This window comes from Gossypium hirsutum, chromosome A13, assembly GCF_007990345.1.
Source record: "Gossypium hirsutum isolate 1008001.06 chromosome A13, Gossypium_hirsutum_v2.1, whole genome shotgun sequence".
NCBI classification, from domain to species: domain Eukaryota; kingdom Viridiplantae; phylum Streptophyta; class Magnoliopsida; order Malvales; family Malvaceae; genus Gossypium; species Gossypium hirsutum.
The window spans coordinates 42,809,801-42,832,000 of NC_053436.1; the positions used below are offsets into that span (position 1 = coordinate 42,809,801).

Sequence of the window (22,200 nt, forward strand, 5' to 3'; positions counted from 1 at the left end):
AATTCTCAACCTTTAAACTATAGAAAACTACTCAATTCATGGTATCAAAAATTTTGACATGTTTATGGTTATTTTCACGAAAATTCATTAAATCTTTAGAGATCCTTAACGAAAATTTAAATTAAGTTTAGAAAACTTCTAATAATGTCAAAAAAAGTTGAAAACCACTTTGAAACCATGTTTTTACCCAAAATCCTGAAATCCACCATTAACGAATCAATTTTCAATTTTTATTTAAAACATGTGCTTTAATAGCTGAAAATTCTGTTTAAAAAACTAGATATCATTTAAATCTAATTAGGAATTGAATTATTACCTTAGTTTATGAAAAACCAGACATTTGATCAAAAATCCAAAAAACCCACAAACTTGACAATGGAGGAATCTATGGTGTTTTGGGGTATTTTCTTGAATTTTATGGAGGTTTAATGTTTTGGAAAGTGATAGAAATAAAAGGAATTTAGGTTTGACAAAGAAAACTATTATGGGAGGAGTTGTGAGATCATGGGACGACAAGAGCAAATAAAAGGTAGAAGTTAACGTGAAAATAAAACTAGGTGGGGAATGATATAAGGTGAATTTAGAAAATTGGTTTATTTGCTTCATAAACACACAGAATTTTCACCCTTTTACCAATCAGTCAGAATTTTCACCCTTTTACAAATCAGTTTCTAATTCAAAATTGAAAGTCTTTGGAATATTATTTCAAAAATTGATTTAATAGTCAAAAAGCCATTATCGAATATTTTTCCAGTTCACATGCTACTAGATTTCTGACCACACTAGAGCTGAAATTCTTAAAATCCCTTAAGACTCCTAGACCCAATTTTGGGGTGTTACATAAATGCTATAGTTAAGTCATATGTCGAGTTTGTTGAGGTCAATGAAGCTGGTTTGTCTTCGACCAATGTTCCATGTCTCTATCAAAGTATCGAATTTAATTTTAAGTTATAACTTATTTAACACAATTAAATTATTTACAAGTTTGCATTTTAATAAATTACCTTTAAAAAATTATAAAATTATAATTAAATTATTGATATAAAATATTATGGATGGAAAATTTGTATACAATATACATTAGAATTTAACAAAGTTAATTATGAGTTGCAATACAAAACTTAAAAAAAAAGTGATCATATTTTATTGATATCAAATATATTTACATCATAAAACTAAAAGAAAAAAAAATCATCGACATCATCGGGCCAAATGTTTGCCACAGAACGATGTGTGACGATTGCATGTAGGATTTCTTTATACAAGTTAGGGTGCCAACTCCTCTTCATCACCTTCATCTTCACCTCGACCTCCGTCTTCATCTTCATCACTCTCCTTTGTGGTTGAGTGCAGTGTCATCCTAGGATCCCATTGTGTCTTGTCTATTCTACGAGAAGGTGGTTGCAAAGATGGGCCACCTTCGTAAAACAATGATGCGGGGGTGTTTACGACACTATCGACGGATAAGTGTATGATTTTGCATAAGCCAGTTGCGGATAATATCCCAAAATTGTTGCTGTTGGCAAATACATCAGTGTTGGTGCTGACATTGATGTCGTCATTGAGGCTTAATATGTTGGGGATTGAGGTACCACAAAAAACACACCTAAAGAGGTATAGATGCAGGGTGCTGCGATGGTGTGTAGTGTGGTGCTTGTGTAAAATACATGGGATTAGTGAAAGGAATAGGAAGAAATGGAGGGAACTGATTGGGATGTAGTGAAGACATTGGTGTCCCTTGTTGGGTTGGAGTTGATGATGAACCCGTCGCTCATGTGGTCTGGACCTAGGATTCTGGGGCAACTGTCATGGCCTCTTCAGATGGATTTGCCTACTCCTCGCTTCAATTTATAGTAGATATGACTTCTCGTGGTGTCTAAACCATGGCATGTACTCCGTAGAAGTCATCATTTCCAATGCACAAAAAGGTTTGCGCATGAGTATGAAATCATTCCAACGCTCTCAAATGTCAATATATTCCTTGTGAAATTCTTGCCAATCTTCGTCGATTTTGCCTCGAAAATCAAGCCTAAGCAGTGCTTCAATGCCTTGTAGCTGTAGCAGAATATTTAGCCTTCACCCGAACTATTGCATCACTTGATCCAATTCGTACATCTCCACCTTTGTATAAACTACCAATGGCACCTTCGTGTCCCACATACTTTGATTGGCCAAATTTTCTGGCGGGATGCATTCCACAATTGCCAGATCGGTGTATAGCATCTATTCAAACTGTACTACACAATTATAAACTTTTTTATCTAAAAAATCTTAAAATTTAAATCATTATGTAATTATTATATGTTTGAAAAATTCAATAACTACCCTTAACTTCTAAGCATTAATCTAACAGTAGCTGGATATCTTCGAGTTGCTCCAGTAGTCTTACATAACTTAGTTCAAAAGTTCCACCTACTCAAAAAATATGTTAATTCAAACATATTAAAAGAAACAACATTTACTATGGTAACTTTATTATTATCAAATGAATTTTACATTGTCACTAGTGGGAATGTATAATGGTGTTAAATCGGGGACGTAAAAATGGTAGTCGCCACCATGCCCATGACTTCAACAGGAGCAGACAACCACCAATTGTCATCTTATCCGGTTCTATTGCCGGCACAACTCCCGGTACAATGCGACCAATACAACTTATCCCCAACTGAATTGACTGCATTATTTGAAGTTGACCAGATATAGTAATCATCTTAAATGTACCAAAATTTGAGATTTATCGGGCATTAGAAGGCCCCCCGATTAACATCAGGATGAATGCTCGGGCGTATTGTTCTTTGTCAAGGGCAATTGCATGCTCATCAAGTTTACTAAAATTTTCTTCCAACCATTTGATCTCTATCTGCCCATCTTGAAACTTATTCGACACTATAACACCCCCAACCCATATACGTTGCCGGAACAGAGTTACGGAGCATTACCAAATAAATAGAACAATAAACCATTCAATTCATATATCAATGCAATACATATTCTAATTTCATTCAAATGCATTCATAATGTCCCTTAATCAAGCCCTCGAGGCCCTAAAAATACAATAGAAACAGTTCGGGCTAAATGGGAAACATTTAGAAAGTTTAGGAAAAAGTTAGAAAAAATTACACTGTAGGGGTCACACGGCTGTGTGACTAAGCCGTGTGGCTCACATGGCTAAGACACAGGTCCATGTCTCAGGCCGTGTAACATTCAAAATAGGGATATATGGCTTTGTCCCAGCCCGTGTTCGTGCCTGTGTAACTCATTGACTTGGGTCACACGGCCAAGCCACACACCCATGCACAAGCCGTGTAACTCTCGAAATGGCCTCACGCGTCCATGTGCCAAGCCGTGTGCTAGGCCATCAAAATTTTCAAAAGCAACCATTAACAACCTATACGGGACACAAGGCTGTGTCGCCTGTCCGTGTTTCACACACGGCTGGACACATGCCCATGTCTTAGACTGTGTGGACAAGAAATAGGCCAAAATCAAGCCTTTTCTTTCACCCAATTTCAACAAGTACCAACACACCAAAAGAACCTATGATCAAGGCACCAACAATATGCCAAAATATGTGTAATAAGACCATTTCAATATACCATAAGTCCATTCAACCAATATTCCATTTAGGCACATCAATCACAACCAAGCATTCATGCTTACATTTGCATAAAATGATCATGTTTCATCCAAACAACCCTAACTAAATTCCATATCAACACATAACCTAATTGACCACATTTCAACCATGCCAACACATACCACTTTGGTCATTTAACCCATGCATCAATTTGGAAATAAAAACACCAACTATCAAGGCATCAAATGCCAAAAGCACACCAATCATATTACCATATTTACAAGCCAAGCATAACATTTAGTTCATCAAACATAAGTCCACCTATATATGCCATTATAACCTTGATCAAGACATCAAAAAATATCTATATAATCGTTTGGATATTGTGATAGATCTTCGAAAAGCTTCCAACCCGACCGAGGTTCCGATAATCTATAAAGTAAAGGAAAATAACTATGTAAGCAATGAATGCTTAGTAAGCTCGTATGAATATTATACATAAAATTTCATCATATATATGAAATTTATACGATAAATGTAAAGCTTTACCAATGGCATAAGATTTATCAAACTATAAAACTATCAACTCACATATACTTTCTATCAATAACTAATAAGATCTTATAAGTTGTACTACATAATCATCAATCTTTTATTAAAATGATGAATCATTCCACTTACCTACTTTACGTTCCATTTACTTAGGATAAACTTAATTACATTATTAATTCATGAATTAGTATGATTATTCATGACATAGGTAAATTCACCTTTAGCATAAGTAAATTTCTCAGATATAAGTAAGTCCTTTAATTCATCAATACTTTTATTTTATCACATTACATTTCAATTGTGAACTTACCATTCCATTGCATTTTCTCACTCATTTCATTTGCATAACACAATACATAAACATAAACATCAACCATAACCACAAGCATGATACAAGCCTAATCATCATCATCAATACACAAGTTAGTACATTTATATACAAATTTTTTGGGATCAAGTACATGATAAATCATTTCATAAGAAATTACATCTTTTCATTTGCATAGTACAAAGTATAAACACAAAAATTAACCATATGTGTTCCTGTCATCCACAATCTCAATCGGAGAACAAAAATTAACCATATGTGTTCCTGTCATCCACAATCTCAATAGGAGAATTGAAACATTCAATTCAAGCTTAAATATCTGGCAATTCCATCAAAATCAATAAACAAGTTACCTTACCGAGATTTACAGTCAGATGAATTTATCTATGTTCAGATCAATATTCAATAAATAACAAATCTTTCAAATTCATTAAACATATTACCTTACCGAGATTTTCCATTCAAAAAACAATTTACAAATAAGAGTACATCATCAGATCAACCAAACACACCAGACAGAAGCTCATAAGAGCTAATCCAACCAAAACACGCCACAAAGAAGCTCATAAAAGCTTATCCAACCAAAACACGCCAAACAGAAGCTCATAAGAGTTGATCCAATCAAAACACGCTAAACAGAAGCTCATAAGAGCTGATCCAACTGAAACACGCCAAACAGAAGCTCATAAGAGTTGATCCAATCAAAACATGCCAAACAGAAGCTTATAAGAGCTGATCCAACCGAAACACTCCAAATAAAAAGTATAACACGAGAGTTCGCAACAAATGTTTAACCTCGGTTTACTCAAGAAATATACAAATATCTCACTCCAATACTATCTGAACTCTAAACTCCCATAACACACCAAATTACGATTGTACTCTATCTCACGTTCAATCCAAACAAAGCATCAAATTCAATATTAGATCTCAAATTACCATTAATTATCAACAATTAAAAATAAATATATAAGTTGTACCATGTTAATATACTTAACAATACATATTGATATTAAATTCTATCTGTACGAACTTACCTAGCCAAATCGCAGAAATGTCGAAGTATAAGGGCTTTTTGGTAATTTTCCATTCTCCTTGATTTTCCACTCGATCTTGATCTAAATTAATAATTTCATTCAATTTATTAATTTAGATAGTAAAATAATTTATTTTATACAATTTAGTCATTTTTTACAATTTTACAAAATTGCCCCTAATATTTTACTTTTATTCAATTTAGTCCCTGAGCCTAAAACATGCAATTTAACCATTTTTATTGCAAATTACTAACAGCGGAATAACTTTAGTTTCCATTTCAACCTATTTTTGCAACAATGTCACACCAAATCCTTGTATTTTTACTATTTTAATAATTTAATCCCTAATAAACAAATTTATCAAAAATCACTTAATAAAGTACTTATAAATAACAACTAATATTTCAAATTCATCCATTAACATCTAAAAACACAAAGATTCATCAATAGAAACATTCAAAATATTTAACAGTTTCAAAAATAAAGGTACAGGCTAGTTGAACCTAGTTACAACGATCTCAAAAATATAAAAATGATTAAAAACAGACCTCAAAATCTCCTCATGCATAGAAAATGGATTGGCCGAATCTCCTTTCTCCAAAAATGGATTTCTTCCAGTCAAAGAAGAAGAACACAAAACAAAATTATGTTTTGTTTTTCTTTTTCTTTTTCTTAATTAATACTTATTAATTAATTTATTAATATTAAAATATTTAATTTATTAATATTAAAATATATCATATAAACTAACAAAAATAATCACCAACCGCCCACTCAACTATAATATGGTATATTTACCATATTAGTTTATAAATTTACTTTTTCATATCTATTAAACACTTTTAGTTAGTAGAATTTAACTTTCATACTTTTTTATGATTTACTTCTTTTTAATTAATTAACTATCGAAATATTAAAATTTCTTAACGAAATTTTAATGCAGCCTTAATGACGCCCTGAAAATATTTATAAAAATATTTACGGCTCGATTTATGGAAACGAGGTCCCAATACCTCATTTTCTAAAACCACTTGACTTTAGGGTCTCACCACGTAAACTTAATTAATCATTTATATAATATAAATTACCATATCAAAAACCGTTTTAAAATCATATTTAACTCATAAATATTAAATAATAATATTTACGAACTTACTTGTCAGATTTGTGGCCCCAAACCACTGTTTTTGACACCATTGAAAAACGGGTTGTTATTGACACATTTCCTAATAGTACGCCACAAAGGTCCTCTTACCGGAAATGATCATTGGTCCTGTAACAACTCATCCATCCACCGGTGAGCCCAATTGTAAAGTCATGTCCTCTAGTGTGATCATACACTCATCGCATAGAAGATGGAATATGTGTGTCTCGGGTCTCCATATTTCTACCAACACGCTAATAAGTGTGAGATCCAATTTACAGCTTCCCAGCATGCGAGACACATGTAAGAATCGCGCATCTTGTGAATTAAGACAAATTGTATTGGTTGCACTCTTTGATATATCGTGTATAAACTCCTCCAAAGCTTAATCATCCGCCTATTTATATCAACAAAATAAAATTTTAAATTTTAAAAGCTTTAAAATTAACTTAATTAAAATTAATAAAAATATTCCAATTGCATTGGGAAAATAATAAAGTTAATTAATTAATTAAAATGAGAACTTGTCATTCATGTTTAGCTATATATTTTTTCACTCTTTCTTCAAAATTGACATATTTTCTTAATTTTCCAAAAAACGGTTTATTTTTAAAAATAATATCTTTTTAGCATTTCTGACTAATTTAGCTTCCAAGACCATCCATTCCTCTCCATACTCAGTGAAATCACCTTAAGATGGCTCTCAGTACGCTCATGAACTGTTCACAATTACTAACTATGAGCAATTTAATCAAGGAGTTCTGCTTTCATGCCCCTGAACTTGCCTTGGTTGGTACTTTGGAATCGTCAATAAGCTCAATTCTTCCATTGACTAGATAGAAAAAATGGGAAGATAAATAAAGATCTTGATCTAATGGTTATTTTGTGTAAAGAGGATGGTAGGTGGGTGTTAAACTTTGGCCTGCAATACAACAGGAAACTAGCATTCAAGCTGAACCAGAGGAGCAGCAGTATTTTGTTTATTTTGTTCATTTGTAACTTGATTTAGTTCTTTTGTAATTTGACTTTTAGAGTTAGTAGGATTTGTTAAAGATTTGAATGTGATGTAAAGGCTAATATGTAAGCTACATTTTGTGTCTAATTCTAGCTAGGCTTAAGTCATGTATTAGTAGGAGCAGTTAAACATTAGATGACTGCCATATTTCTTTGTAATATAAATGTATCTCAAGCTAATGAAAAATTAGATTTTTTGGAGATCAAATTCAGTTTTCTTCTAGTTCAAATTTTTGGCATCAGTTTTCTCTTCTTCTTTGTTTTACTCAAAATCCAACATATGTTATCCGGATTACTTATGTATATGGCATGTTGCCTATTCAAGTATTGAAGTTTAACTTTATTTCATCCAGATTACTTGCTTCTATTTTCTTCCTCTACTATCAAAACCCTAACAAATGGTAATCAGAGCCTGTCATCTTCGAGGGCCTCTGTTGTTGGTAACAACAGTTTATACTCTTTAGCAAAATAGAGTATGTGAGAGAAAGAATAGAACAATGTTGGATATGGCTAGATGTTTGTTATTTGAGAGCAAATTGCCAAACAAATTTTGGGCTGAAGCTGTCAATACCTCAGTATACCTGCTCAATAAGCTTCCAACTCATGTTGTTAAAGACAAGACTCCTTTTGAATCCTGGCATGGACTCAAGCCAACTGTTTCACACCTGAAAGTGTTTGGTTGCGTCTGCTATGCCTTCATCCTAGTTGAAAAGAGAACCAAGCTTGAAAGAAGGATTGTTCCAAGGATATTTGTTGGTTACAGTAGCACTAAAAAGGGCTACAAGTTGTTTGATCCTTCAACAAAGAAGATTTTAGTGAGTAGGGATGTTAAGTTTGATGAAGAGAAGGTTTGGAGCTGGATTGATGCAGATGCGAGGTTGATTGATGAAAATCAACTTGATAACAGCCTGGAACCAATTGAAGATCAGCCTAACAATGAAGATTTTGATAATGCTCCTATGAGAGGCACAAGAACTATTACTGACATCTACCAAAGATGTGATGTTACAATAGTGGAACCTTCAAATTTTGAAGAAGCTGCCAGGGACAAGTATTGGAAGAAGGCCATGGAAGATGAATTAGACATGATCCACAAGAATGACACTTGGGAATTGGTTGATAGGCCAGATCAGAAGAAATTTATAGGTGTCAAATTGGTGTTTAGAACCAAATATAATGTTGATGGCTTATTCAACAAGCACAAGGTAAGACTTGTGGTGAAAGGCTACAGATAGCAATATGGCATCGATTTCATAGAGACATTTGCACCAACAGTAAAGCTAGACACAATTAAACTTCTGTTTGCCTTAGCTACTTAGAAGCAATGGAGGGTTCACCAGTTAGATGTTAAGTCAGCATTTCTTAATGGTTTTCTCAAGGAGGAGATTTTCATTGAGCAACCAGATGGATTTAAGGTCCTAGGAGAAGAGGACAAGGTTTATAAGCTGAAAAAGGCCTTGTATGGCCTGAAACAGGCACCAAGGGCCTGGTATAACAGGGTTGACACTTACCTGTCTATGCTCGGGTTTGAGAAAAGTGTTAGTGAAGCAACACTTTATGTGTAAAGGTCAGAAAGTGAGACCTTATTGATTGTATCACTCTATGTGGATGACTTGCTTGTAACTAGAAGCAAAGATGAGTTAATTGGTGAATTCAAAGTGTAAATACAAGAAGATTTTGAAAAGACAGATTTGAGAGTTATGGCATACTTCCTTGGCATGGAAGTGAACCAATCTGATTAAGGCATCTTCATTAGCCGACATGCCTTTGCTTTGAAAATTCTCAACAGATTTTGCGTGACAAATTGTAAAACAGTTAGCACACCAATGGCTCAATGGGAGAAGCTGACTAGTAGTGGGAATCAAGAGAGGGTTGATGAGAAAGAATATCGAAGTCTAGTAGGTTGCTTGCTTTACTTAACAATAATAAGGCCTGACATTATGTCTGGTGTTAGTCTTCTAACTAGATTCATGCACTGTTGTGATGTCATTCATTTTAAAGCAGCTAAGAGGATACTCGGCTATGTTAAAGGAACTTTAAACTATAGAGTTAAGTTTGAGAAGGAGAAGGAGCTTAAGTTGACTGGATATTCTGATAGTGATTGGGTTGGCTTTGTCAATGACATGAAGAGCACTTCTGGTTACGTTTTTACCCTTGGCTCAGGAGTTTTCTTTTGGAGTTCAAAGAAGCAACAAACTGTTACTCAATCCACAGCTAAAGTAGAGTACATTGCAATTGCTGCAGCTATTAATCAAGCCATTTGGCTTAGAAAGCTTCTATGTGACATGAATGAAGAATAGACTAAACCAACTGAAATCAAGGTTGATAACCAATCAGTAGTTGTCATAGCCAAAACTCCAGTTTTTCATGGCAAAACCAAACACTTTAATATCAAATTTCACTTTGTTCGAGAGGTTCAGCAATCAAAAGAAGTGAATCTTGTTCATTGTAATTCAGAAAATCAATTGGCTGATATTTTGACTAAGCCACTCGGTGCAACTAGATTTGAAGTTTTAAGGAGAAAGATTGGTGTTTGCTACATACAGTCCAAGGAGGAGTGTTAAACTTTGGCCTGCAATACAAAAGGAAACCAGCATCCAAGCTGAACTAAAGGAGCAGTAGTATTTTGTTTATTTTGTTCTTTTGTAACTTGATTTAGTTCCTTCTTAATTTGACTTTTAAAGTTAGTAGGATTTGCTAAAGATTTGAATGTGATGTAACGGCTGATATGTCAGTTACATTTTGTGTCTAATTCTAGCTAGACTTAAGTCATGTATTAGTGGGAGCTGTTAAACATTAGATGACTGCCATATTTCTTTTTAATATAAATGTATCTCAAGCTAATGAAAAATCAAATTTTTTGGAGATCAAATTCAGTTTTCTTTTTGTTCAAATTTTTGGCATCAGTTTTCTCTTCTTCTTTGTTTTACTCAAAATCCAACATATGTTATCCGAATTACTTATGTATATGGCATGTTGCTTATTCAAGTATTGAAGTTTAACTTTACTTCATCTGGATTACTTGCTTCTATTTTCTTCCTCTACTATCAAAACCCCAACAGTGGGGTAGGAATTAAATCTCTTTTTTGTAAAGCATAACGAATGAGTGGGTGATAAAGGTTAGTTGATTCTGAGCCAGCCTTTTATGCCTATGCTGATTCAAGGTTAATACGAATATGTATAGGGTTGTTACATCAAGTTATGCGTGGCATTGTATGCTACTTATAAAATATTCTACAACTTATAATAGGGGGAAAAACAAAAACGAAGGCGTGAACAAATTTTCAGCAGGTGCTTACTGATAATTACAATAAAGAAACTACGTCTGTGAATCTATTGGTAGTATTATACTTCTAGTTTTCATTATTCAGATTTAATTACAAATTTTTTGTTGAAGTTGGTCTCCATGCAGCACATGCAGCCAAGGAGTAGCACATGCACTCGAGCCATGCAGGAAGCAGTTGAAGTTCAATGTTGCTATCCAATTTCAACTTGTTTTGTTACTTCAACTTATATTTTTGTAATCAAGTTAGATTTGAACGTAGTTGGTAACTCTTTCTTGATGTAATTAGGTGTTGATTGACTGAAAATTCAGCAATGCAACATGTACAAGTTAATTTAACAAGTTTCAATGTAATTTAGTGGTGCTAGGTATTTGTTTAGGTGAAAACTTGTTTTGTATTGACCAGCTTGTCTGGTATATGTAATGGCTTAATGCCTTTGTTCTTTTTAATGATAATTCATCAAAATTTCATTCAATACATTTTCCACTTTTCTTTGTTTTTTCATTTCAGTTCTTGAATTATGTTTATTTCTTTAGCAAGTCTCGAGCCTTGCTGCTCAAGCTTCTACTGAACCTTGCTTGCTTTTGTTCTTAACACTAACAATTGGTATCTAGAGCTGTAATCTCAGTGGACCTGTTCTAGTTGAGCTACAAATTCGAATAGCTTCATCAGGCTTCTCACCAGCTGCACCACCAGTCTTCAATGGAGAGGCTATCACATATGGGTAATTAAAATGAAGACCTACCTGCAAGCATTCGACCTATGGGAGTTGGTCAACTCATATGTTGAACTAGCACCACTTAGGGCCAACCCAATAGTGGCTCAAATCAGGCAGCATGTTAATGAAAGGACCAAGAGGCACAAAACCATGTCCTACATCCAAAATTGTGTGTCAGATGTGATTTTCACAAGGATCATGGCCTGTGAGACACCAAAGTAGGCCTGGGATAGATTGAAGGAGGAATTTCAAGGGACAGATGGGACAAGGCAGCAACGGCTTTTGAACTTGAGAAGGGACTTCGAGAATTTGAAAATGAAAGAGGAAGAAACTATCAAACAGTATTCAGACAGGATTATGGTTGTGGTAAACAGCATAAGGCTCCTTGGAGAGCAGTTCAGTGAAGTAAGGATAGTGGAAAAGGTGATCTCAACCTTACCTAAAAGGTATGAGGCAAAAATATCTTCCCTCGAAGACTCAAGGGACCTGACCAGTATCTCATTGATAGAGCTGATCAATGCTCTCTATGCACAAGAGTAAAGAAGAGCTAGCAGACTAAAGGAGCACCAAGAAGGTGCCTTCCAAGCCAAAACCAAGTCAGCTTCGAGTACCTCTGCCTACAAAGGAAAAAAGACCTAGAGAGACAAGCCTACACCAAGAATGAGGGATCAACCTTGCAGGCATTGCAAAAGGTCTGGTCATCCAGAGGCCAATTGCTAGTTTAGGCTAGATGTGTAGTGCCAATACTGTAAAAAGATGGGCCATATTGAAAGGGTTTGCGAAAGCAAAGGCAAACCAACGTAGGGTCAGCCACAACAGCCAAAGGCTGAGGCTCGAATAGCAAAAGAAGATAGTGACCATGAGGAGCAAGTTTTTGCTATGTCATGCTCAGCTACTCAGGAGAAAGTCTCAAATGGATGGCTCTTAGATAGTAGTTGCCTGAAATTGACAAAAATCTTCTTAACATTGCTTAACTGCTAGAGAAAGGCGATTCTGTTGTGTTCAAAGGAAAGGAGTGTCAAATCAGTGATCCAACAGGATCCAAGCTCATGTTAGTAACAATGACTAACAAAATTTTTGCTGTGGATTGGAATAAGGGTTTACGCACTACCTACACAGCCTCACTACATGAATCCAAGCTTTGGTATCAAAGGCTTGGCCATGCAAACTTCAGATCAATGGCTCAAATGATCAGGGAGGATTTGGTTGAAAGCTTCACTAATTCAGTTGAAAAATAGGAGGTTTGTGAGGTATGTCAGCTAGGAAAACAAGCTAGATTGCTATTTCATTCAAACAAGGCCTAGAGAGCCTCAGAAAGGCTACAACTTATGCACACTGATGTGTGTGGCCCTATGAAGACTCAGTCACTAAATGGTAGAAGGTATTTCATTTTATTTATTTATAATCATTTGAGATTTTGCTGGATTTACTTCTTGAAGTACAAATCAGAGGTGGCCTTAGTGTTTTGGAAGTTCAAAACAACTGTAGAGACTGAAACAGTCTGTAAACTTAAGACCCTAAGGTCTGATAATGGAACTGAGTACACCTCAGCTCAGTTTCAAGCCTTTTGTGATGAACAAGGCATCAAAAACAAGCTTACCAACACCTATACACCTCAACAGAATGGTATTAGTGAAAGAAAGAATATAAGCTTAATGGATATGGCCAGGTGTCTACTGTTTGAGAAGAATTTGCCCAAAACCTTGTGGGCTAAGGCAGTAAACACTGTTGTGTACCTTCAAAACAGGCTTCCAACTAAGGCCTTGGCTCACAAAACACCATTTAAGGCCTAGTTAAGGTTTAAACCATCATTGGCTCACCTGAGGGTCTTTGGTTGCATTTGCTATGCACATGTTCCAGCAGTGAAGAGAGACAAGTTGGCCAAGAAGTCTCGTCCTGGTATTCTGGTATGCTACAGCACAGTCAAGAAGGGCTATAGGATCTTGGGTCCTTCAACAAGCAAGGTGCTAGTAAGCAGAGATGTGGTGTTTGATGAGAAAACTTGTTGGAATTGAGAAAAGAGTGAGCCAGAGGCAGTTTTTGAAGAACCTATGGCTGATCAACTTGAGCCTGATCAAAATGGTTCTGAGATGGATGTTGATGATGAACCAGTCAGAGGGACTAGACCTTTGGCTAAAATCTATGAAAGAGCACAAGTAGCCACAGTAAAGCCATGTTGTTTTGAAGAAGTTAAAGTTGAGAAAAGATGGAAACAAGCACTGGCTGAAGAAATCAAAATGATTGAAGAAAATCAGACTTGGGAATTAGTTGAAAGACAAGCTGATAGGAAGATAATTGGGGTAAAATGGGTCTATCGAGCCAAGCATAATGCTAATGGAAGTTTGAACAAACTTAAAGCTAGACTAGTTATAAAAGGGTTTAGCCAGAAGTATGGCTTAGATTACCTGGAGACCTTTGCACTAGTGGCCAGGCTAGACACCATCAGACTGCTGGTTGCCTTAGCAGCACAGCTGCAATTGAACATTCACCAACTTGATGTTAAATCAGCCTTCCTCAATGGTTTTCTTGAAGAGGAAATTTATGTTGACCAACCTCAAGGTTTTGAAGTGGCAGGTAAAGAGCACATGGTGTATAGGTGAAAGAAAGCCTTGTATGGCTTGAAGCAAGCACCTAGAGCCTGGTATAGCAGGATCAATAGTTACCTCATCAGTTTGGGTTTGAAAAAAGCATTGGTGAGCCAACATTGTATGTTAAGAAGGAAGAAGCTGAAACTCAGCTCATTGTGTCTCTATATGTTGATGACCTGTTGTTTCAGGAGGAGACCAAGCAATGTTGGCAGATTTCAAAGCAAAATTGGAGCAGAAGTTTGAGATGTCTGACTTGGGACAAAGGTCCTACTTCCTAGGCATGGAAGTAACATAAACTCAAGAAGGAATTTTTCTAAGTCAAAGAGCTTTTGCCATGAAGATCTTAAATAAATTCTCAATGCAGAATTGTAAAGCAACAACCACACCAGTTGCTGTTGGAGAGAAGCTATCGAGCCAAAGTGCTTTTGAGAATTTATGTGAGTCAACCTATAGAAGCCTAGTTGGTTGTTTTCTATACTTGACTGCCACTAGGCTAGACATAATGTTTGCTGTGAGTTTACTCTCAAGATTCATGCATTGCTGCAATACGAGTCACTTCAAAGCTGCCAAGAGAGTTCTCAGGTACATCAAAGGTACTCTGAGCTATGGAATGCTGTTTAGCAAGGCTGAAAGCTTGAAATTGGTTGGCTATACAGATAGTGACTGGGCTGGCTCAATGGATGACATGAAAAGTACCTCAAGGTATGTTTTTACCCTTGGTTCAACCATATTTTGTTGGAGCTCAAAGAAATAAAATGTGGTTGCTCAGTCAACTGCTGAGGCAAAATATGTGGCAGCTGCTGGAGCTGTCAACCAAGCCATTTGGCTAAGGAAGATTTTGGTTGATTTAAATCTGCACCAAAGGGAAGCAGCAGGGATCATGTCTGACAATCAATCTGTTGTTGCAATTGCAAAGAATCTTGTCTTCCATGGAAGAACAAAATACTTTAAAATCAAGTTTCATGTTGTTCGGGAGATGGAACAAGCTCGAGGGGTGGAGCTGATTCATTGCGATTATGAGGATCAAGTTGCTGACATCTTGACAAAACCCCTTAGTATGTCAATGTTTATTAAACTGAGAGAGCGAATGGGAGTTTACAGCATAGAGACCAAGGAGGAGTGTTAAAGTTGGTCTCTATGTAGCACATACAACCAAGGAGCAGCACATGCACTCGAGCCATGCAAGCAGCAGCTGAAGTTCAATGTTGCTATCCAATTTCAACTTGTTTTGTTACTTCAAGTTATATTTTTGTAATCAAGTTAGATTTGAACTTAGTTGGTAACTCTTTCTTGATGTAATTAGGTATTGATTGACTGGAAATTCAGCAATGCAACATATAAAAGTTAATTTAACAAGTTTCAATGTAATTTAGTGGTGTTAGGTATTTGTTTAGTTGAAAACTTGTTTTGTATTGACCAGCTTGTCTGGTATATGTAATGGCTTAATGCTTTTGTTCTTTTTAATGAAAATTCATCAAAATTTCATTCAATACATTCTCTACTTTTCTTTGTTTTTTCATTTCAATTCTTGAATTCTGTTTGTTTCTTCAGCAAGTCTCGAGCCTTGCTGCTCAAGCTTTTGCTGAACCTTGCTTGCTTTTGTTCTTAACACCAACAATTTTACCTCATTAACTGAGAAAAGTAACTATTGCTGGAGGCTTGTGATTCTATGATGAATTTCCCATACAATTTGTGTTAGCAAAGTTGACATTTGTGAATTTCTGTAACTTTCAAGATTTTAGCTCAAGAACCAGATGAAGTTAAAAAAAGTTAGAAATGAAAGAAATAGTTTTCTAGTTCTTTTTTTCTAAAATTAACGTATATCTTCCCCGTCAGCGAGCGGACTTTACATATACAAAGTGTTTGCTGCATGTTCTTTATTTTTCTACGATAAACGAGATTGGAAAACAATAACTAATGAAAAGCTCATCAAAATTGTTGAGGGGCGAGGGCTTTGCATGGTATCGTTCATTATTCATTTCTGTCATGTCAAGGCATGCAATCGAGAAGCAAGATCGATGAACGTGTCTTCTTTGCATGGTATCGTTAAACCACCCATTGGATGATTGAACCCGAACTCTTCCTCTGCTTGGTTGAGCAAGTCTACGAATGAAGGGTGATTCAAGAAAGTAACCGGAATGATGTATCTCTTTCTCTCAACCTCCCCTACATAGATTGCAATGTGACCTTTTGGCACACTTGATTGAGCCTGTTGAGCTTTAAGGACTTGCTTGGCATTAACAACAATGGATGGCAAACGAAAACTCATGGTTGATACCAAATTTTGGAGTTGAAAATTGAATTTGGATGACCAAAGACTGATAAACAAGTGAGAAAACGTTAGGTGTTGGAGGTAGAGACATGGTCTTCTTGTATTTATATAGAATTTCAAGGTTTCTCATTATTTCAAATAATAAAGAAACCACATGGTTATGAGAGTTTATTGTTAGTAGATATAGAAATGGTGATTCTGAGAGCACCTTTCCACGCTAAATCCCACATGGCTTTGACTCAACACCTAAATAGCTTTCTATTTTTCACACTGTCATATTTTCATTTTTTTAAATACAAGACACCCATACTATTTTTCTTTCTCCAACTTCGAAGGCTCCTTGTCATTTTCGATAGTTAAATTAATGTAGTTTCTTATCACATTTATGAACATAATAACTATTTAAAAGATCTCGGAAGTATTGAGCAATTTGGCTTTGAAATAGGTAATTTTACAGTAGACAGAGAAAAGTGGCTTGTCCATGTGAGTAGCTCTGAGCACAATAAAGAAAACATTTAGGACCCGCTGCTTTTGGGTACGACAGAGTGGAAATCAAGTCTTTTGGGAGCTGCCAGGTCATATCTGTTGTAGTTTTGTTCACACCTTAGTGCTTTGTTTCATATTTCATACCTGTCATCCATTTCCAAGAAAGAAGAGTTTGATTGGCTAACACATCTCAGTGGTTATCAATCATCATAGTCTAGTTGCTTAATCTGGGCTGGAAAGCACTTATCTAGTGCTTATTATTGTGTTTAAAAATTGGACGAAATTAACTTGAAGGGTGTATCACACAAGTCAGCTATAGTTTTTTGGTCAAGATTTTGTTTGTTTATTCCTTCCAGAGTCTTGATAAGTTTATCAAAGTACAAGAACAAGTGAGGTTGTGTATAAACTCTTTAATTTATAGTGATTTCATTCATGAAATTAGAAGAGAATTCCAATAAAAAACCAATAATGGGCGTTTGACCTCTCAACAAACATATGCTTTGATCTAGAATCGCTGTTTGTCAAAGTATACAGTAAACTAATCGTGTTTGTTTTGGTGATGATTGAAGGTTTTGGAGGCTCATTTGTAAGTTCTCTTTCCTTCATTCTTCCAGATTTGATAATTGGTGTCATTAAACATTGGTAAACTCAAAAACCAATAATGAAGAGAGTAATATAGGCTTTAAAAACAAAGAATTTCATTATCATTTTTTGACAAAATCTTGTTGGGAGAGAGCATACATAATCTATCTCTTCACTCCATTCATGTCAGTTGTCAAAAGGTCGTATCTACAGTTACAAGTTCTTATAATATTCTATAATGGAATTAAATAATTCAGTTAACAAAACTTATATATTAATCTTTCAGCAGCCATGCAGCTGAGAAGTGAGATGAAGAAAGGCATCTTCGTCGCATGGAATTGTAAGACCACCCATGGGATGATTAAACCCGAACTGTTCCTCAGCCAGGTTGAGCAAATCCACAAAAGAAGGGTGATTCAAGTATGAAATGGGAACCACAAATCTTGTCTTCTGGATTTCTCCAACATAAACTGCAATATGGCCTTTTGGAACATCTGTCTGGTTCCTAGACTGCAGTTTTAGAACTTGCTTGGCATGAAGAATCACAGAAGGTAAACGGAAACCCATATCTGATCCTTAGTTGAAGACACCAAAAGCTTGAGTTGATGACAACGATGATGATCCTGGTTGACAGATACTGAAATGATGTAGTTTTTCAGGTTGAAGTCCCTTCTCTTGGAGTTTATATTTATAGGCCTTGAGATATGAGATTGGCGAGCAATTCCAATTGGTATTGAAATTGAAATAAGGACCCACGCTGACACCTCCTTAAAGCACTCACATGGCTTTGCCCAGTTAACTCAACCATTTACGGAAAACATTGCTTGTCAATGCTGATGCCGCCTCCCATAGTAAAGCAGCATATATTTATCTGACGATGAAAATAAAACAATACACGTGAGTCCTCTATTCCTAATTTATTCTTGAATTCCTCAAACTCTTTTAACTTTAAACCCTTGTAAGAAAAGCCTAACATCATTCCAACTGCAGTCTCCCATAAAACACCTACGAATGTACTACTCGGATTAAGCACATTTTGGGATTTAGCTTTGATACTTTTGCAATAATAATTATTAAATTTCAGCGGGGAAGAAGAGAAAAACGTTAAGATTGATTATTAATAGATACAATGTGATTGGAGTGAATGAATTGGCACATGGAAATTTCCATTTTTTCTGCGCAAGGCACATGGAGTGATTGACCAAATCTCACGCTGCCAAAGACATTTTTTTTTTATGTATATAGAGAAATGGGATCCCTTGAGAAAATTGCAGCTACCAACTTGCCATGATTTTGTGTTGTAATAAAGAAAAGGAAAGCAGGAATGATGAATCTCGATGGATCCTTGGATCTAGCGCAACTGATATTCACAACATGACCGATATTGTTAGGGAATATCTCTTTCTATGTGAGAGGATGTGCTACTGCATATACCTAATACCTTTTTTAATCAATATAATCCTTAATTATAACAGTGACATTTCAATTTTCTCATTTCCCAACTTTTCTTAGCATTTGCTATCGATGCATTTAGAACATGATAGGCACACCATTTCTATATTTATAAAAGATTAACTTAATCTTTAAACAAATCTAAATTAATAAAATTTAAGTTTTCAACAGATTTTGGTTCATTAGATTCCTTACTTTATTCAACTTATGGACATGGCTTTTGAGTTGATATTTTATATTGATGTCAAGGATGGAGTTAGAAAATTTAGATTTTGTGATAATTTTTTAAAAATTAAAATGTTTATAAAAGTAATATAAATTAATACAGAATATTTTTTATTTTTTTCTTCATCTATTTTACTAATAAACTTTCTTTTACAATATTTTTCCATTTTTGTTAAACATTTTAAAAAATATATGCATAAAAGTTTTGATGAGGTCAACATACCACTAATAATTTTTTTTACAAAAATAAACATCACTTAAATGCTTTTTGGTGTCAGGAGAATGCAATATATCAAAATTTCAAATACAAAATTCATAATAATCACACTAGCAACAATAATTTCTAAATAAAAATGCTAAATTTCTAATCAATTCTAATTTCTTTAAGGGTTTGTATTAATCAATCCTATTTTCTTCAAGGATTTATATTAATTATCTTCTAAAACTTATTACCCACTCAAAATGTTATGAATCTCATACAATCTCATAAAAATTAGTACCGTATTGATGGGCGTACCGTTTTTATCTTGGTACGAGTATGTACCGGTATCAATATGTTTCAGTATGCCGTTTTCAAGTTTATAGGTGTTTTTAAATACTTTCACATATATATATTTATAATCTCAATTTTAGCTATTTGATAAACTATATACACTTTTAAATATTTTTCATATATGTATAGTCTAATTTTTAAATTTCTCAATAAATTATATATTATTTTGATAAAAAATAATTTATATATGTACACATGCAAGTATACCTTAATTACATTCATATAGATATATTTCTTTATAGTTATGAATTTTAAAATTATTAATTAGGTTTAATAATTTAATTTAATAATTTTTAGTTTTAAATATAATTATAGAAAAATTAAAATGGTTAAGATAAAAAAATTAAAAATCAATTTAAAATATCAAAATTTTGTACCAACTGGTAAAAGCTGGTATGCACTGATACAAGTCGATATTCATTGGAACGAGTTGAAACTCATTGAAATAGCCAAAACACACCAAAATTTTTACCAAAATGGAACATACATTATTTGGTACTAATTTAGGACTAGAACGATATGTACTAGTTGATAAGACCGGTACAAGTACAGTACCAACTATCATGAAAGATTCTCAAATTATGGCCTATTTGTAAAGAATCTCCTATTTTAGAAGTATATTGTATAAAACATGTTTAAAAAAAAATGAAAAAAAAGATATTTAAAATGTTTAAGAACTTTTATTAGTTAATAAATTTAACCCATATATCGACATTTGCAATGACAAAGTTATTGTACATTAGTACAATAATTCATTTTTCCTCTTAAAATTTGTTGATATTTACACTTCAAATTGGTAGGAAAAAAGGAAAGAAAAAAGCTTGTCAAAATGAGGGGAACAGATCCATCATCGTTGATGAGCCAGACAAGTATGCAACTTCGAGGTTAGATTGATGAAAGCATCTTCTTTGCATGGAATTGTGAGGCCGCCCATCGGGTGATCGAACCCGAAATCTTCCTCAGCCCGGTTCAGCAATTCTTTAAACGAAGGGTGGTTCAAATACGCAATTGGAACCATAAAACGTTTCCTTTGCGCCTCTCCAACGTAAACAGCAACATGGCCTTTGGGCACAACATCTGATTGTTTCCTGGAGAAACCAGAATGGTGTTTCAAAAGTTGCCTGGAACTTTGGATCACTGCTGGCAAACGGAAACCCATAAATTGAGACTCAAACAAACAATTTGGTCTGAGCAGGCTGCTTAAAGGAGTTGGTATTAATGTGTGGAAGAAAGTGCTTGGGACTGGAAGCTCGGTTTCGTGTTTGTATTTATACACGAGCAAATTTTTGTTTCTCAGCTGGTTTGCAGTTGTCTACATGGCTTACCAATTGTATTTTCCAACAATTAGCCACATATTCGCAAGTGGAAGCGCTATTTACCAATGTTGGTGTGAAGGCAAAACATGCATAATTATTATTGCCATTGATGGGGCCCTGACCAGGTTGCCAAAAGTTTCCATTTCTATAATTTGACTGGCACATGTACATGCAGGTACTGAATGATTAGATTAACTTGGGACTGACATTCACATGCATTGGAAATTCTACTTTTGCTGCAAGGATAACGTTTTGGAGTTTGTGAATCACCAGCAAGAAAGAGAAAGAAAATGTGATTAAGGAAGCTGGATGGGTAGAGTGACAAGTGCATTTTAAATTTGAATTTTATGAATGAACTCCTCAAAATAAAATCTGACCTAATTTAAGTTTAAAACTAATAGAAACTTTTGTGATTTTCAAATACAGAATCAAAGAGAAGAAAGGGACTATGTAAGCAAGTATTAGCATGAATACATGGCTCTAGAGTCTACAGTCCTGGCAACTAACAGATCAAGTTGAATCACTGACGTAAAGCAACTCTGCAACTTGCTGTTTGTTAGCAATAATTCCAAAAATGTTGCGGTATATACTTTATCCCGACTATACTTAACAAGTTATTTTGCGGACATTTTGATTATTAGTTTAATTAATATGGGTATTGTTGTCAATGCAAAAGGACGTGAGTTTAAATGTACTGAAGTATATTATCCTCCTGTTTATAGGTTAGGGAGAGGCTATGAGTAGTTTTAGGCATTATATCAAAAAGAATAGATATAATCAAAATCTATAATGAGATTATTCAAAAAAAAATACACTAGATTTGGTCATAGTATTAGTCATTAAATTATGGGTAAATTTTCATTTTGGTCACTTAACTAAAAAAATATAATTTGGTTACTGAACTATTTGAAATCTTTCATTTAAGTCACTAAACTATTCAAGAGTTTTTATTGAAATAACTAGGCTGTTAAGTTTAAAAAAAATCGCCAACAAGCTCCAAGCGAAGATTCAACGATCGGTATAGTGAATCAATACCCGTAGGCAAGTAGAAGAACATATCTTATTTCCAAGC

At 34.6% G+C, this 22,200-nt stretch overlaps 4 protein-coding genes across 4 annotated transcripts; 1 reads left to right on the forward strand and 3 right to left on the reverse strand.

The window, feature by feature from the left end:
• Positions 1-9,478: 9,478 nt before the first annotated feature.
• Positions 9,479-9,952, forward strand: LOC107894586 (secreted RxLR effector protein 161-like). The gene has a single exon (XM_016819845.1). It carries the CDS (start codon positions 9,479-9,481, stop codon positions 9,950-9,952), a length of 474 nt encoding a protein of 157 aa, XP_016675334.1.
• Positions 9,953-16,047: 6,095 nt separating this feature from the next.
• LOC107894896 (auxin-responsive protein SAUR23) lies at positions 16,048-16,576 on the reverse strand. The gene has a single exon (XM_016820071.2). The coding sequence runs from the start codon at positions 16,509-16,511 to the stop codon at positions 16,227-16,229; it is 285 nt and encodes a 94-aa protein (XP_016675560.1). The 5' UTR covers positions 16,512-16,576; the 3' UTR covers positions 16,048-16,226.
• A 1,100-nt stretch (positions 16,577-17,676) lies between these two features.
• LOC107893902 (auxin-responsive protein SAUR23) lies at positions 17,677-18,490 on the reverse strand. The gene has a single exon (XM_016819045.2). It carries the CDS (start codon positions 18,147-18,149, stop codon positions 17,865-17,867), a length of 285 nt encoding a protein of 94 aa, XP_016674534.1. The 5' UTR covers positions 18,150-18,490; the 3' UTR covers positions 17,677-17,864.
• Positions 18,491-20,368: 1,878 nt separating this feature from the next.
• On the reverse strand, positions 20,369-21,103 carry LOC107894897 (auxin-responsive protein SAUR21). Its single transcript, XM_016820072.2, has one exon. It carries the CDS (start codon positions 20,969-20,971, stop codon positions 20,660-20,662), a length of 312 nt encoding a protein of 103 aa, XP_016675561.1. The 5' UTR covers positions 20,972-21,103; the 3' UTR covers positions 20,369-20,659.
• Between the last annotated feature and the right edge of the window lie 1,097 nt (positions 21,104-22,200).